At 43.0% G+C, this 14,012-nt stretch overlaps 1 protein-coding gene across 9 annotated transcripts in view; it reads right to left on the reverse strand.

Annotated features, from left to right (window-relative positions):
• auts2a (activator of transcription and developmental regulator AUTS2 a) overlaps positions 1-14,012 on the reverse strand; it is a 1,321,624-nt gene that overhangs the window by 52,779 nt on the left and 1,254,833 nt on the right. For 4 of the 9 annotated variants that reach the window (XM_085964476.1, XM_085964472.1, XM_085964479.1 and 1 more), the window contains 4 exons: positions 12,698-13,295; positions 11,309-11,562; positions 7,223-7,458; positions 3,662-3,706 (listed from right to left, as the gene is read on the reverse strand). In XM_085964476.1, the coding sequence (XP_085820602.1) occupies positions 3,662-3,706; positions 7,223-7,458; positions 11,309-11,562; positions 12,698-13,295 (1,133 nt within the window). The remainder of the gene's footprint in view (positions 1-3,661; positions 3,707-7,222; positions 7,459-11,308; positions 11,563-12,697; positions 13,296-14,012) is intronic. The other 5 variants (XM_085964473.1, XM_085964480.1, XM_085964474.1 and 2 more) reach the window with 4 other exon arrangements.

Below are 14,012 nucleotides of genomic sequence, written 5' to 3' on the forward strand. Positions count from 1 at the left end.
ATGAAAAAGCAAATTATTATTTAAATGGAGTGAGACTACAAAATGCTGCGGTACAGAGGGATCTGGGGGTCCGAGTACATGAAACACAAAAAGTTAGCATGCAGGTACAGCAAGTAATTAGGAAGGTTAATGGAATGTTGGCCTTTATTGCAAGGGGTATGGAGTATAAAAGTAGGGAAGTTTTGATGCAACTTTACAGGGCGCTGGTGAGACCGCACCTGGAGTACTGCGTACAGTTGTGGTCTCCGTATTTAAGGAAGGATATACTTGCATTGGAGACAGTGCAGAGAAGGTTCACTAGGTTGATTCCTGGGATGAAGGGGTTGATGTATGATGAAAGGTTGAGCAGGTTGGGCCTATATTCATTGGAGTTTAGAAGAATGAGAGGGGATCTTATTGAAACATATAAGATTCTGAGGGGGATTGACAGGGTGGATACTGAGAGGATGTTTCCCCTTGTGGGGGAATCTAGAACTAGGGGGCATAGTTTCAGAATAAGGGGTCTCCCATTTAAGACGGAGATGAGAAGGAATTTCTTCTCTCAGAAGGTCGTGAATCTTTGGAATTCTCTACCCCAGAGAGCTGTGGAGGTAGAGTCACTGAATATATTCGAGGAGGAGACTGACAGACATTTGAACTACAAGGGAGTCAAGGGGTATGGGGAGAGGGCGGGAAAGTGGTGTTGAGGACAAGATTGGATCAGCCACGATCTTATTGAATGGCGCAGCAGGCTCGAGGCTCCTGTTTCTTATGTTCTTATCATGTGTGCTTTTCGTCCCCAATGCCTTCTCTGCCTCTTCTGAAGCCATTGCCAGGTGCCAAGGCCCAGTTCCACAGGTGTTATCAGCCTTCCAGTCCTTCACTCAACTGGCTATTCCTCTTGTATGAGCCTCGAGTGAGTGTTGGCAGGTAATTCAACCCTGGAAGTCAATGCAGTGGAGCCCAATCTTTTTCTCTAATAACAGCCACATACATATTATTTCCAGCAGAATCCATTGAACAGCAACCAGCAGCAAGAAGCTTACCTGATTTTCCTCCTCTTAGCCCAATGACTAGATCTTAGAGATCCAACTGCCAATTCACCAGGGACTGAGGATGAAACCTGGGATCTTCCTGGCCTGTGTGGCTCAGCACTACATCAGGTGGTGCATTTATCCACTAAGGCACAAGGGAACCTCAGCCTTTTGGTAGCATCAAAGTTTGGTTTCCTCCAAATCAAACATGCACTTACTGAGATCAATGTGCATAGAAAATGTTGGCCTTATTTGCCGGTCCAATTACTGTCATCCTGAAAGACTACAGAATTCAAATGTGGCAACTTTTAATTGGGCCATTAAGTGGCTTCCAATAGTGTTTTGTTGGTTTTCTTTCCCTTTCAGTTTTTTGGTCACTTACTGATCTTCAAAAATGAATTGCAAACATTTTGGGCAAACCATATATTTTTCCCTTCCATTCTGTATCCAGTGCTCCATTAGAAAAGATACTTTCTGTTGACCCTGACCTAAAACAGCTCCAGCTTGACTCTGCTTTTCTCATTTCACTATTACAGGAAACTCTCGATTTACCGGCACCTAAATAACCGGAAATCTCTGTTAACCGGCAAAATTCAGGAGTAGGTTCAGGTAAGTTTTACTTCATATTAGTGGCAGTTCCTGGATCTGTGGCTGTGTAACTGGGGTTCCTGCACGACGCTTGGTCTGTGGCCGGAGTTCCTGCACATGTTGCTAAGCAACAGGGAAGCCTGGATTTGTTGCTGTGTACGGAGCTCTTGTACCTTTTAACTATACCTCTCTGTAATCCGGACTTTTTGATAAACCGGCACCACGCCGGATAATAAAGAGTTTCCTGTAATTAAGTTCAGGCAGTGTCTGGGGCTGATAACATGGCCCTGGCATTGAAGGAGCAGAAGCGTTGCTGTTTAGATGCTGCAGACGCCTGTAGCTCTAGACGAGGTCAGCTGCTTTGGTGCACATCTTCGGTCGCCAGCAGCTTTTAAAGAGTTGCTGGTGCCTTAAAGCCGTCATGATACTCAAGGGCAGAAAGCAAGACCAAGGTGACAGACTGCAACCATCAAGGATGCAGCGTTGCAGGAGGTGCTGGAGAGAATGGTGGTCCGTTTTGAGGAAGCTGAGGCTGATGCTGTAATCAACCGACGTCAAGGCATATGAATTTCCAGCAGAGGCTGTTGGCTGGAGGTCGGAGCAGGAACCTTCCCTAATCCAGGACTACTGAGGCCAACTGCAGTGCATCTACAGCCACTCTGCTGAGATTAGGTAACTTAGCACAGGCCAGGGGGCAAACCTGGGACCTTCCTGCTCTGTGCAGCTGAGAGGCAAAATAGAAGCAGAGTTTCTAAACATTTCTTTACTGAAAATCTTTTAAGCATTTATATTAGTGAAAGAAGACTAATATCGGTGATATCTAATAGCATTGCTGCAGTATATGGGTTTGTTTCACTGTGCGTAGGCTGAATTCTTGAACCGGTTGATCGGAGGAGCACAGAATCCCTGGATTAGCTGGTATTACAAGGGTTAAACATAAATAGTATATAAAGAATCCTGGAGTCTACCTCAAGTGTTTATTTGACTTTTGGCAAGTTAAATTTGTCTGAGTCACTTGAGACCCGAGAAAGACATAAAAGGAAACTTCGGTGACAGAGGAAATAAAAGCCAGACTGCGGAGTCTGTGGCTTTACACAATATAATGATTCACCATTCAGTGACAACATTGGAAATCAGAGGGGAAAGTGATCGCCAGTTTCTGCAAGGGGTTGCATCTCTGAAAGCCTTGATTAACACAAGTCTGATGGTTTTATTGGCGAAAGAGGTCTGAAAAGTGGCTATAAATAGAAATGGTTTAAAAACAGGATTGAAAGGCGTCCTACATTCTGCACACAATGAGTTCTGGGTCTTAGCTCGGTCAGATCTGAGTGAGACGCTTTTCTATAAAAAGGGAGGGGAAAAAGCAAAACTAAATTTAACCAGACAACAATCCCCTCTCATCCACGCCTCCCCTGCCCCACGCCCGCCGCAGCAGCCACTCTCTCTCTCCCGCCTCCTCTTGGCCTAGTACAGAGAGAGACACTGTCAGGTACCTGGGAGCAAGTCTCCTCGCCACGGTCTCAGACAGGCTATGCCGTGTGACATTAGGCCTGAGAGTTAAAAATAGAGTTAAGCAGTAATTTCTGCACAGGTTTCTCCAAGCACACTGAAACTGAATGTTCTGTATAAAGTTTTTCCCTTAACAGCCTGTCAATTCAACTCCAAATGCAATAAATGCTAAAAGGCCAAAAAGACTTTAGGGACAAGAACAGTATAACAAGTATTTTGCCTCACCAGAAAGAAGTGTTTTGTTAACCAGGCTAGTCTCAGTGTCCGTGGCTGGCATGACTTCATTCTGCAGCTTAAATGGGAATAGTGCGTTTATGCCAAATTCAATCTAACTTTGACACATTTGCGCTACACTGGAAGTATTGCATGCACGAGGGCCGCCAATACAAAACAACAGCCTGCTAACAACCCGATTTTCTTTTATATGTTGGGGTGTTGAGGCACGAACCATGAAGCTCAAGTTATCACACTAAAGCTTGAACTAACACAGTGCTTCAAGGGTTGTCTATGGCTGGAGCTATGAAGTTTGGTGTAATGGTGAGTTCACTCACACTGTGTCGGTAGAAGGGATCAACTTTTGTTGGGTATTTGTCAAACTGCAAAGGAATCAAAGCACGTAAAACAGGTTATGGTCTGTTAACACAGATTCATTCTTGTTGCCATGGCAACGCAAGTTCTGCTGTTCAAAAACAATCTGTCACACCGAACTGGAGCCACAAGTGTCAGATATTACAATCCACGCGTGATAAAATAAATCAAGCTCCTAGACAACATTCGGTCTTGTCTTATATATTTTAACACAGATCCATAGTCTGTGCTGTGCAAATGTTTTGTATTTCATGAGCTCTTAGATCGACATTCTGTTAAAAATATAAAAGACAAAATACATTCACGGGTATCACTGATATGTAGGCCGGGTTCTCTGCTTCTGTGCTCGCCAGTGTACAACTTTTTGTCTATTCACTTTAATGGGCAGAAAATCGCAGGCTGCCCAGTGCAAAAGTAGAAATTCAAGGCCATAGAATTTATTTTTTGGGGAGAAAGGGAGGCTTTTTTTCCTATTTCACTTCATGGTCTCCTCATCACAATCTGACCAAGTAGGTAAACTTCTTCCACGCCTCCACCAGTCCCACTCCTGGTCTGGCTTCCAGAGGTTTTTTTCTTTAAGATGATGTGCCCGCGTCATTTTCTCTCCCTTAAGGACGGTGCCAGGCCTCCTGTCACCGCCTCTCTCCTCCTCAACAGCAAGCCAGAGAAGAAGCAACAGCTCACTGCATGGAAAATCATGGGGTGCAAACCCAGGTCCTACTCCATGGGCAGTATGAAGCTTCACTATTCCATGCACAGTTTGTTTTTAACAGAATATTGCTCTTGTACGTGACAGAAATACATTCAAGAGTTGGATGATGCTCAGAACCCCACCCCATGAATTTGTAGATTATAAAATGATGGTGTAAAAATTCAGTAACAACATTCAGACCAACTTATTTTCATCTTCAAAGCATCATGAGGAAGAGCAGCCTGGCTCTTTCAAAGCCAAGGGGAGTGTCCTGTAATCCAAGGGGTTAACACGGTAATGCGACGTAAAGATATCAGACCAGACAGGAATTTGACTTCCACATAAATGTATAGCATTTCAAAACTGAAACGGTTTTCTTAAAAAGAGACTGCATTCCTTTTCTTCCTCTGTCTCAATTTAACTGTTGCTTATCTTTTCAATGAGTTCTGTGTAGGTTGTTTTAAAAAATGGGTTTAAAACAGTGATGCACAATTTGTTACAGTGCTACAAATAACTAGTGTCCAATATAACCTGCACATTTTAGTGGATTATCTGTTTACATTTCTTCAGCCTCACAATAAATAGGTCAAGTTTCAGACTCTCAGCTTTTGCCCTTTTAGACCAATAGAAAGAGTCTTTAAAACTGTAATAAATACAAATGTTCTAAACCATGGAGGAAAAGATGAACAAAGTATATAATGGCAAGTAAACTATTTGGACGAAGTCTCTGCAAGAGGCACCCATATTGCTATTCTTGTATTTGTAAAACCACCAATAACTAGCAGCTATAAGCATAATTAAAAACAGGCTAAATAAATGTTTTTAATTAATTGGACATGACCCTATTTACAGTGACGTCTCTAAACCAAATACATTACTGAAATGTTGCATAGATCTTATTTTTATTTTAGGAACGAACGCATTTGCATTTATATAGCATCTTATCACATCTGCAGGATGTCTCAAAGCGCCTCATACCCAATTAATTACTACTGATGTGCAGTCACTGCTGTTTTTTGGCACAAAGCAAGGTCTGGCAAACAGCAATGAGGTAAAGTGGCCAGTGAATCTGTTATAGATGGTGTTGGCTGACAGCAGAATGCTGGCCAGGACACCGGGAGAACTCTCTTCCACAGGATCTTTTACATCTACCTGAATCAGCAGATGAAGCCTCAGGTTAATTCACTATTCGAAAGATGGCACCTCCAACAATGCAGCATTCCCTCTATACTGCAGCTTAAGTTATGTGCTCAATCCTGGAGTGCGGCTTGAAACCACAACTTTCTGACTCCGGAGTGAAAGTGCTATCAAGTGAGCCAAGCTGACAGTGTCCAAATGAAGAAATTATGGGCTGATCTTTCCTTCACTGTATATCCTGAGTTTAGGTGGCATAGAGGCGAAAAATGAAGAGAAATGGGACAGGGAGACCTACCGTTGCAGTGTAATTATTTTAACCCCATTTTATCCCTCTTCCACGCCTTTCCACCTCAAAAGTAGTCTGGACACCTATGGTTTCCATCTCTATATTCATAAATCAGCTGCCTTTCTGGTACCCCTCATGATTTTCCTCACCTCCCGAGTTGAGTCACTCCACCAAGCAGTCTGGCCTCGCTGAGAAATGGCCTTACTCAGTCACAGAGAAGAGCCAAATGCAAACAGAAGTTAAAGCTGGGATTCAAATCACAGCTTCTCTGAATGACACTGGAGCTCTACCAATAACTACACGCTGATTTCAGTGGTGAAATATAACCCAAGTATCAGATTGTCACAAAAAGAGTGACTCACTTTTGCATATTCTTCATTTTGAATTTACTCAACCCCACCCCCCCACCTCCTTTCTTCTGTAAGTGCCTCTAACTTTTCAGTCCCATTCAGTTAGGAGGGTAAGACCACCAACAGCACAAATCTCTTCATGATCACTGCCAACGCTGTCTTTGTGAGACAGCCGTGTCGGTCTTGTGGAACTTCCCCCCGCCCATCACAGGAGGCAGACATGAACTGACAGAATTCACATCCACCACAGAAGGCAAACCTGAGTGTCACGATATGCGAAATCAAACCCATAACTGGCTCCTTGAGAAGCCCGAGCTGCAGCCATCCCACTCCTCTGCCACTCTCATCTCTTCAAGTCCAGAGCCAAGATACTTTGCAATTCTTCCAATGCAGAGAATTTATGGCATTTTACATACAAAAGCTCTGTGCTGTCTTGCAGAGAAACTCAAGATGCAAACAGTGGTAACAATTTATGGCAGCAAAGAGCTGCTACTATGGCAACGATGCCACCTCAACGCACAAAAGATCTTTTACGATACTGGGGTTGCGTTATTGCAGAAAATATGATTGGACGTCTATCATCCAATCGGGTGCCTTGTTTGTGCGCATAAATTGTTTCTTGTTTGCAACCCAGAAATTTGTGAGGACATCTGACGGGTAATTTTCTGACTTTCCGTTTCTGTTGGGAGTCCCATCTGCCAGAACCGCAGATTGGAAATTTGGGTACCTGATTTTCCTAACATTTAAAACCAATGCTCGGAAAATTGTGGACAAGGCACGTCCAACTTTCCAATATGCACAGTCAGACAATTGCTCCTGTGGTCTTAAATTCACAACAGCACCAATATTTGAAGAAAGCTGGGAATGAAACTATTATAAATTGCTCTAACTAGCACAAAGTATTTATGGCTCAATTATCAAGATTGGCTCGTAATTGCACACAAAATGGTTGGTACAAACATTACCATGCTGACAATAATTGGTTACGGTGGCTCACATGGATCAGAATAGTACAAGTGATACAAGGGGAATAGATTTGTTGTGCTCTACTTATCCTCACATTTCTGCCTTGGGTACGCACCATGGGTGGTGCAGGTGTTGGCATGATGGCCGTTGGCGGGATGGTGTGCGGAAACGGCGCAAACGTGTGCTGATGCGTGTGCTGATGGGTATGCTGGTGTTGATGCTGGTGGAACTCCGCTCGCATGTAGGGTGGTGGCCCCAGCGAGGCCCCTCGGTCGGCGCTCTGAGAGGCCAAAAATCGGGTGTTCAGCTCTTGCCGCAGAAGTTCTTGTTCTATGGGAGACAGATAAACATCGTGAAGAGCCATGCACTGCACAAATGCCACAATATACTACATAGAATGGATGTAAGTTTCCTGTAGTCTATTATCGACTGCTTTTCAATAAATGCTTCATGCACTGCAATTCAGTGAAGGTCATGCAGTAATGAGATTTAGCAATACGTTTGTACAGGAAACATCGGAACTGTCACAAAGATGGTATAAATACAACTCAAAATTGTACAAACATATTGCATACATCATCAAATACCAAAAAGCGAAGATGTCTATTACGAATCTTGCATATGGCTTGCACATCCTGTCTACGAACATTACTTCCTGCAATACTTTTTGTGGCAACATTTCTAATGGAACTTCCAATCTAAACATTTATAACAGGATGCTGTATGTAAACATTTTAGAATAGGAAAATCTTATGCAAACATTTTGCCATCACAGTTGGAGCATAAAAGTGGGTCGGGTGTACAGCAGGGGGGGTGGGGGGAGGTTGAACAACGGGTGTCCAACTGATCCCACCCTGTTCTCGCTGGCCGGGTTAGCTTAAAATTGGGGCTAAAGTTTCACTTCCAGGAACCAGATCACAAAACACATGTTTTCAGAGAAAATTAAAGACTAATGCTGGCCCTCCCCACTCCTCCCCAAAGTGCTATCAGGTCTGTTCTCTCCCCCTACCCTGCTGACAGACACCAGGAATCTACCAGTGAGCCAAACCCAACATTGTACCACCGGATCTGCCAAACCTCAGGTTGCCCCTCTACAGCAAAGCTAGAACAAAGGATCCTGCCCCATTATACCATATCCATAATTCACGAAAGACAGCTGCATTATGGGGTAGACATTTGCAAGATATATTCGACATGTTGCCTAGAAATTACGCAGACTGCGATAAGGCTCAGAAAGATCTAACTGATCATTTCCCTCCTAAGAAAAATATGACACATGAATGAATCACATTTTAAAGGCCTCAACAGCACAAGAATGATTTTTTTTCCCCACACACTTATGTCAGCAAGCAGCAAAATATTATTTAATGGATGAGACTGGGAAATTAAAACAAAGATCATCCAGCATTTTGCAGTGTTGAGCCCTGGAAAAGGAGTAGTCTGCAGATGGACCTTTAGAACCAGATAGAGCACTTGATCTAGCTAACCATTGTGCAAACTAAGCAACGAGTCTCTTTCAATCCAATAAACGTCAAGTACAAACTGCACCACAACATGACAAAACAAGTATAGCCAGGTCAACTGAAACGGTGTGTGTTATCGCTGCAGTGAGAATTACCCCCATACTGGCGATTGTCTAGAAGGAAATTGTCCATGTAGGAAATAAAATCATTCTCCAAGTGCTGTCAGTCATCCTAATGTAGATCTCTACAAAAACATCTGATGAAACACGGTGGCCCAGTAATATAATCACTAAATTGCGGCCAGTTAAAACAGCAAGATGTGCTGCAGGCCGTCGTCTAACCAGCTCTGAACATGATGCACATTAATCGCCATATCAGAACAGAACGTCAACAATCCCATAATAAGCGAAGAGTAGACAGCGACAGTGTGTCAACTCAAGTCATTGTGGATTCCGGTTGTCCAAGGAATATTATGGATAAATCCTGTTACCAATCTACTGTTGTTGGTTCGGAGCTTTGAGTGAAGCTCCACCACACGCAGAGGCAGTTAATTCCAACTGGTACAAAGACACCTCTTCTAGTGCTTGGTAAATTCTTCACTCACATCGAGTCTGGCATGCAAGCAGTCTCACCTGGTACATTTGTTGTGAAAGAAGAGCCTAGTTATCTACATTAGGGCAGTACAACTCACTAGCCGACCTTCAGCAGTATGTAGCATATATATTAACATCAGAGCATTTTATTTGCTGTGAATTCTCTCCAATATTTCTCAGTTTAGGTACAGCGAAAGACATACAGTTCAAACTGCAGATGGCCAAGTCTGTTGCTCAGCATCAGCACAAGATACCATTTCCTCTATGGATGAAAATAAAGCTGAAAGAGTTGGAGGATAATGGAATAACTGAAAATGCAGATGGTCCTACAGCTTGGATTTCACTTCCAGTAATTATCACCAAGCTAAAGAATCCCAAAACGTTGTGTTGATATACAAGGAGCACACAATGCTATTATGCATAAATGACATGATGCTTCAATTCTGGATGAAGCTGTTGCAGAGGTAAACAGTGTTTCCTCAAAGCTAGACCTGAAATCTGGATATCACCAACTGGAGCTCGACAAAAAGAGGCATGATATTACATATGCATCACACTGAAGTGATACAAAAGGTTAACTTTCACCATATCTTCAACAGGAAATATATTTTGACATGCCACCTGACAAGTTATTGACAGAATCCACTTATACAATTACAGCTAACAATTTAAGGCATTAAAAGATCACAAGCCTTTGTTTCCTGTATTCTCCAAGGCACAGTCTAAACCTTCTTCTAGTATCAGCTGAAGGTCTAGGCTTATTGTATGATCATTAATTATTGGCTTGTGTGCAGACTGGTGCATATGCGATGCAGAACTAGTTTAGACTACCATCACCAGATTTGGTTGGGTCACATCAAGTGCTATCGGACGTCACCCTCCTCTACCAAAACAGTCCACTACTTCAGGATCATCTTGGAGAGCAAAGATAATCCCTGGCTTCTCTTCTCCACTACTAACTGTCTCCTTAAACTCCTCTCCCCTGCCCCTTTCACCCTCACCTCCAACAACATATGCGTGGGGCTCACTGACTTCTTACTCACTAGCATAGAGACCATCTGCTCAGCTGGTTCGCCCCTTCTCCTTGCCCAAATATAGTATTGTTGAAAGTTATGGCCGATGTAGGTGTCCATGTAGATGTGGACCCTTTACAAAATAAGACACTCTCTTATTAGAGGTCAAGAATTTCTCCCAATTTCTACAAGCTGAAATAAACAAATCCACATCGCCTAGAGCCACTATTCTGCGTCTAAACAAGATTTTTGTTGTGTTTTTACACAGGATTCCAGAGGCGTTAAAGTCAGACAATGGATCGCCATTTCAGCATTGAAATTTCAAGCAGTTTACAGAACACCTTGGATTTTGCCAGGATCGAATCCCCCCTGCAAACAGAAGGAAAGATTCAAGCAAACAATCAGCGAGTGTCTCCAGGCTGCTTAATCTGGGCAGCAACAAAATACCTGCTACTGGGCTGCCTTTATCCACTAGCTTTAAAACATACTGCATAGTAACTGCGACAACTAGAAGCAAGGTTGATGCGCAGATATCATCAATCTTCATAAAATTTAGGATTATGTACCAATTGAGTATAGTTTTTCCTTTAGGAGACACTGTAAACACTGAGCCCATTTAAGATTGTCTAAAAGGGTGATGGACATCTACATCTGTTATAACTTTCACAAGTATTATGTTTTGGAAACATTTCAAAGATACATTCTTACACTTTCAATTACGTGCAAGCTTTCCGACTGATCAATACAACCTAACATCCAATTTACTTGGACTAACTGCAGAACAAAATAGAACAACCAGTCATGGAAAAGTAATGAGAGCCATAAAAGTTATCACTGGATCAGGTAGACACACAACACAACTTATACTCTTGAAGATATGGCAAAATTGTATAGTAAGGATATGACTGCACTATAGCTACTCCTGGACTGCCCATAGGATTTAAAGTGTTGATAATCCAGTGGATTTCTACTTTTGTTCCTTTGTTTGGAAGTTCATGAATGGTAATGCCAGGAATGGTATGGATTGGAAAAAGAGAAATACGGAATAGCATTCCTGTTTTTAATACATTAACAGAGTTGAAATGGGTTTGCTGGGAAGTATGTGACTTACCTGAATACCCGGCCCCAGCAGGGTGTCCTGGAACCTGAAGTGCACTTGACGTCAGTGGAGGTGGTGGTGGTAGAGCTGAATGGGGGGCAAACATAGTGGGATGATGCGAATGATTTGCAGGCTGTAGACTAGGTGTAAAAGTATGTGAAGTATTGTGGGCTGCGAGGGCCAAAGAGAAGCTTGGAGTGGAAGGATGATGGGAAATTTGTGCTGGAGGAACTTGAGGTTTGACTGGAGTGCTGCTTCGGCTGCTGCTGAGAAGAGAGAGAGAGAAACAAAAAGCACAATGAGATTCATAAACAAACTTCGTGAACAATTTTCACTTAATACTGGCACGTACAGCATTGCCAACACTCGCAATCTCATTTATGATTTATTGATCCTGCACTTTTATTAATCTGTGACTCATGGAGATAATAGGAGAGGGATGATTCTTCTCTCTCCCCTCCCAAACACTGTGAAAGAAAAAGACTTGCATTTATATAGCGCCTTTCATGACCTCAGGACGTCCCAAAGCGCTTTACAGCCAATGAAGTACCTTTGAAGTATAGTCACTGCTGTAATATAATTTAACTGTCAATCATGTATGTAAAAATAATTGTGCAACATCTTTGAATCAGTAATGAAATCACAGGTACAATGTTGCATTTCAAGGGGAGTTGTTGCCACGATTGAAGTGTCTTGTAAGTCATGTTTCCATGTCTACATAGACTGAAAGGCATGATAACCAATTGGAGATTTAGGAGGATCTGAAGTTCAAATTAACAGTGTCTGTCAATTTAGCCATCTCAGCCAGATTTCCCACTCCTGATTGCTATCCAGTGTTACCTCTGGAACGTGTGTGGATGTTCGGATCAGGCTCGGTTGTAATGTCTTCCACTGATGACTGTCAGCAGGCAGCCTATAAGCAACATATGTAGACTGGCCTCTTGAAGCCATACCCCATTAGGCAGGAGAAGAGCAGGCAAAATTGGGGGAGTAAAGTTGCTCACATATCATTTGATGTGTCACCTATCAAGCTTACAGTTTCATTAAACTGGAAGGCCCAAATTTGAATTTTTGACTTTGGATAACAAAGCGTCATCAATAACTAAATTTGTTTCGATCAAGTTATCATCTAAACTTTATTTCAATTTGAAATGACATTCATTTTTCCTCACATTCATATCAGAAACTATCACCTCTGGGTGTAATGGACTGCAAGTCAATTCAGACAGCCCCTACTGTTGTAATTCATGCATTCAATTACAATTAACCCGCATATAAAGTGAGTTAAAGTTAGAAAGTGGTGGTACATATGTTTGCTTAAGTAAATGTTCTCACTGCTCACAGGTAATTTAGTATCTTCCAAGCACATATGAAGCGTTATAAACAATTTCAATTACTCACCTTATGCTGTTTAGACTTAGGCTGCTGCTGTACACAGACAGAGATTGCGGGAGGCTCCGAGATGTTGGTCGAGATGGAAGCTGACTTTGCAGAACTGGCTGTGCAGGAGAAGGTGGCTGAGGCTGAAGCTGAGGGTGAGGGTGAGGTTGGTGCTGAGGAGTTTGAGCCTGGGCTTGAGGCTGAGATATGGGTGGAGGCTGAGGTTGGGGTAGAGGTACAGGTTGGGGTTGGGATGGAAGTAGGGGTTGGGATGGAAGTAGGGGTTGGGATTGGGGTTGGGCTTGACCCTGGGATTGTGGTAGAGCCTTTGGCTGTGGCTGGGGGAGTAGCTGTGTAAGCTGGGTCTGCACAGGAAGTGGAGAGCAGAGTTTGGCCTGGGACTGGGACTGGGATTGGGGTTGGGGTTGTGGTTGGGGCTGGGGTGGGGTCTGAGCCTGAGGAACAGGCTCCTTAGCCACAGCAAGCACAAGCAGCTGGTCTTTGGAACCCTCCTGGCTTTGCTCCTGACTTCGTTCTAACCCTGATATTTTGGGGACATTTGGTCCTCTTGCTTCTCGGGTGTCATTTGTTGTTAGTGCGCTGACACTAAAGTCAGTAACTATAGAGAAAACAGAAAGAACAAATTAAGATGCATCTTTTCAATTACATATAAGGTCATTACAGTACAGTCTGATTAATAAAAGTGTATATACTCTGCAACAACCTAACCTGTTAGGGTTTGCACCCTACTATTCAGCTTACATCGTTTGACAGTCAGATATTCACTAAAATAATACAAACTAAAAAGCTAACTAATGGATTGGGTGAATCTACAAAGGAGCCATTTCGCTGTCAAGGCAACTGTGATGAAAATGAGTTATTTTTGTCTGATTCTTTCTCACTGGTCACAGCATACCCAGAGTTACTGATCACTGTTTCTGGAGGCTGAAATAGATACAGACCCCAGACAAGGAGGTCACAAGGATATATTCTGGTCATCTGGAGTACAGTGACAAGGGTTCTCTGTTCAACTCAACATTCTCACTTCATTTGTTTTGATATTCGGTAGACAAAGGTATAATCTGGCTCATAGGGGACTTGGGGGTAGATTTTGCCAAACTTGTCGGGAAGAAGGCGGGGCTTCCCCTTTTGGGTTTCTGACCCGCCTACTTCGATGTCAGGCCAATCCACGCGATTTTCCCTTGATTGACCTTGTTGAGCCCGCCCAGCAGGCTCAGCAGGCCAATTAAGGGCCACCCGGCAACAGGTGACGTTACAGACTGCAATTTCATCTGTCAAGAGATCTTGACAGATGAAATATCAGTGTCTCACAGCT

This window comes from Somniosus microcephalus, chromosome 22 (assembly GCF_052327205.1).
Source record: "Somniosus microcephalus isolate GS21.2 chromosome 22, FLI_Smic_1.0, whole genome shotgun sequence".
NCBI classification, from domain to species: Eukaryota; Metazoa; Chordata; class Chondrichthyes; order Squaliformes; family Somniosidae; genus Somniosus; species Somniosus microcephalus.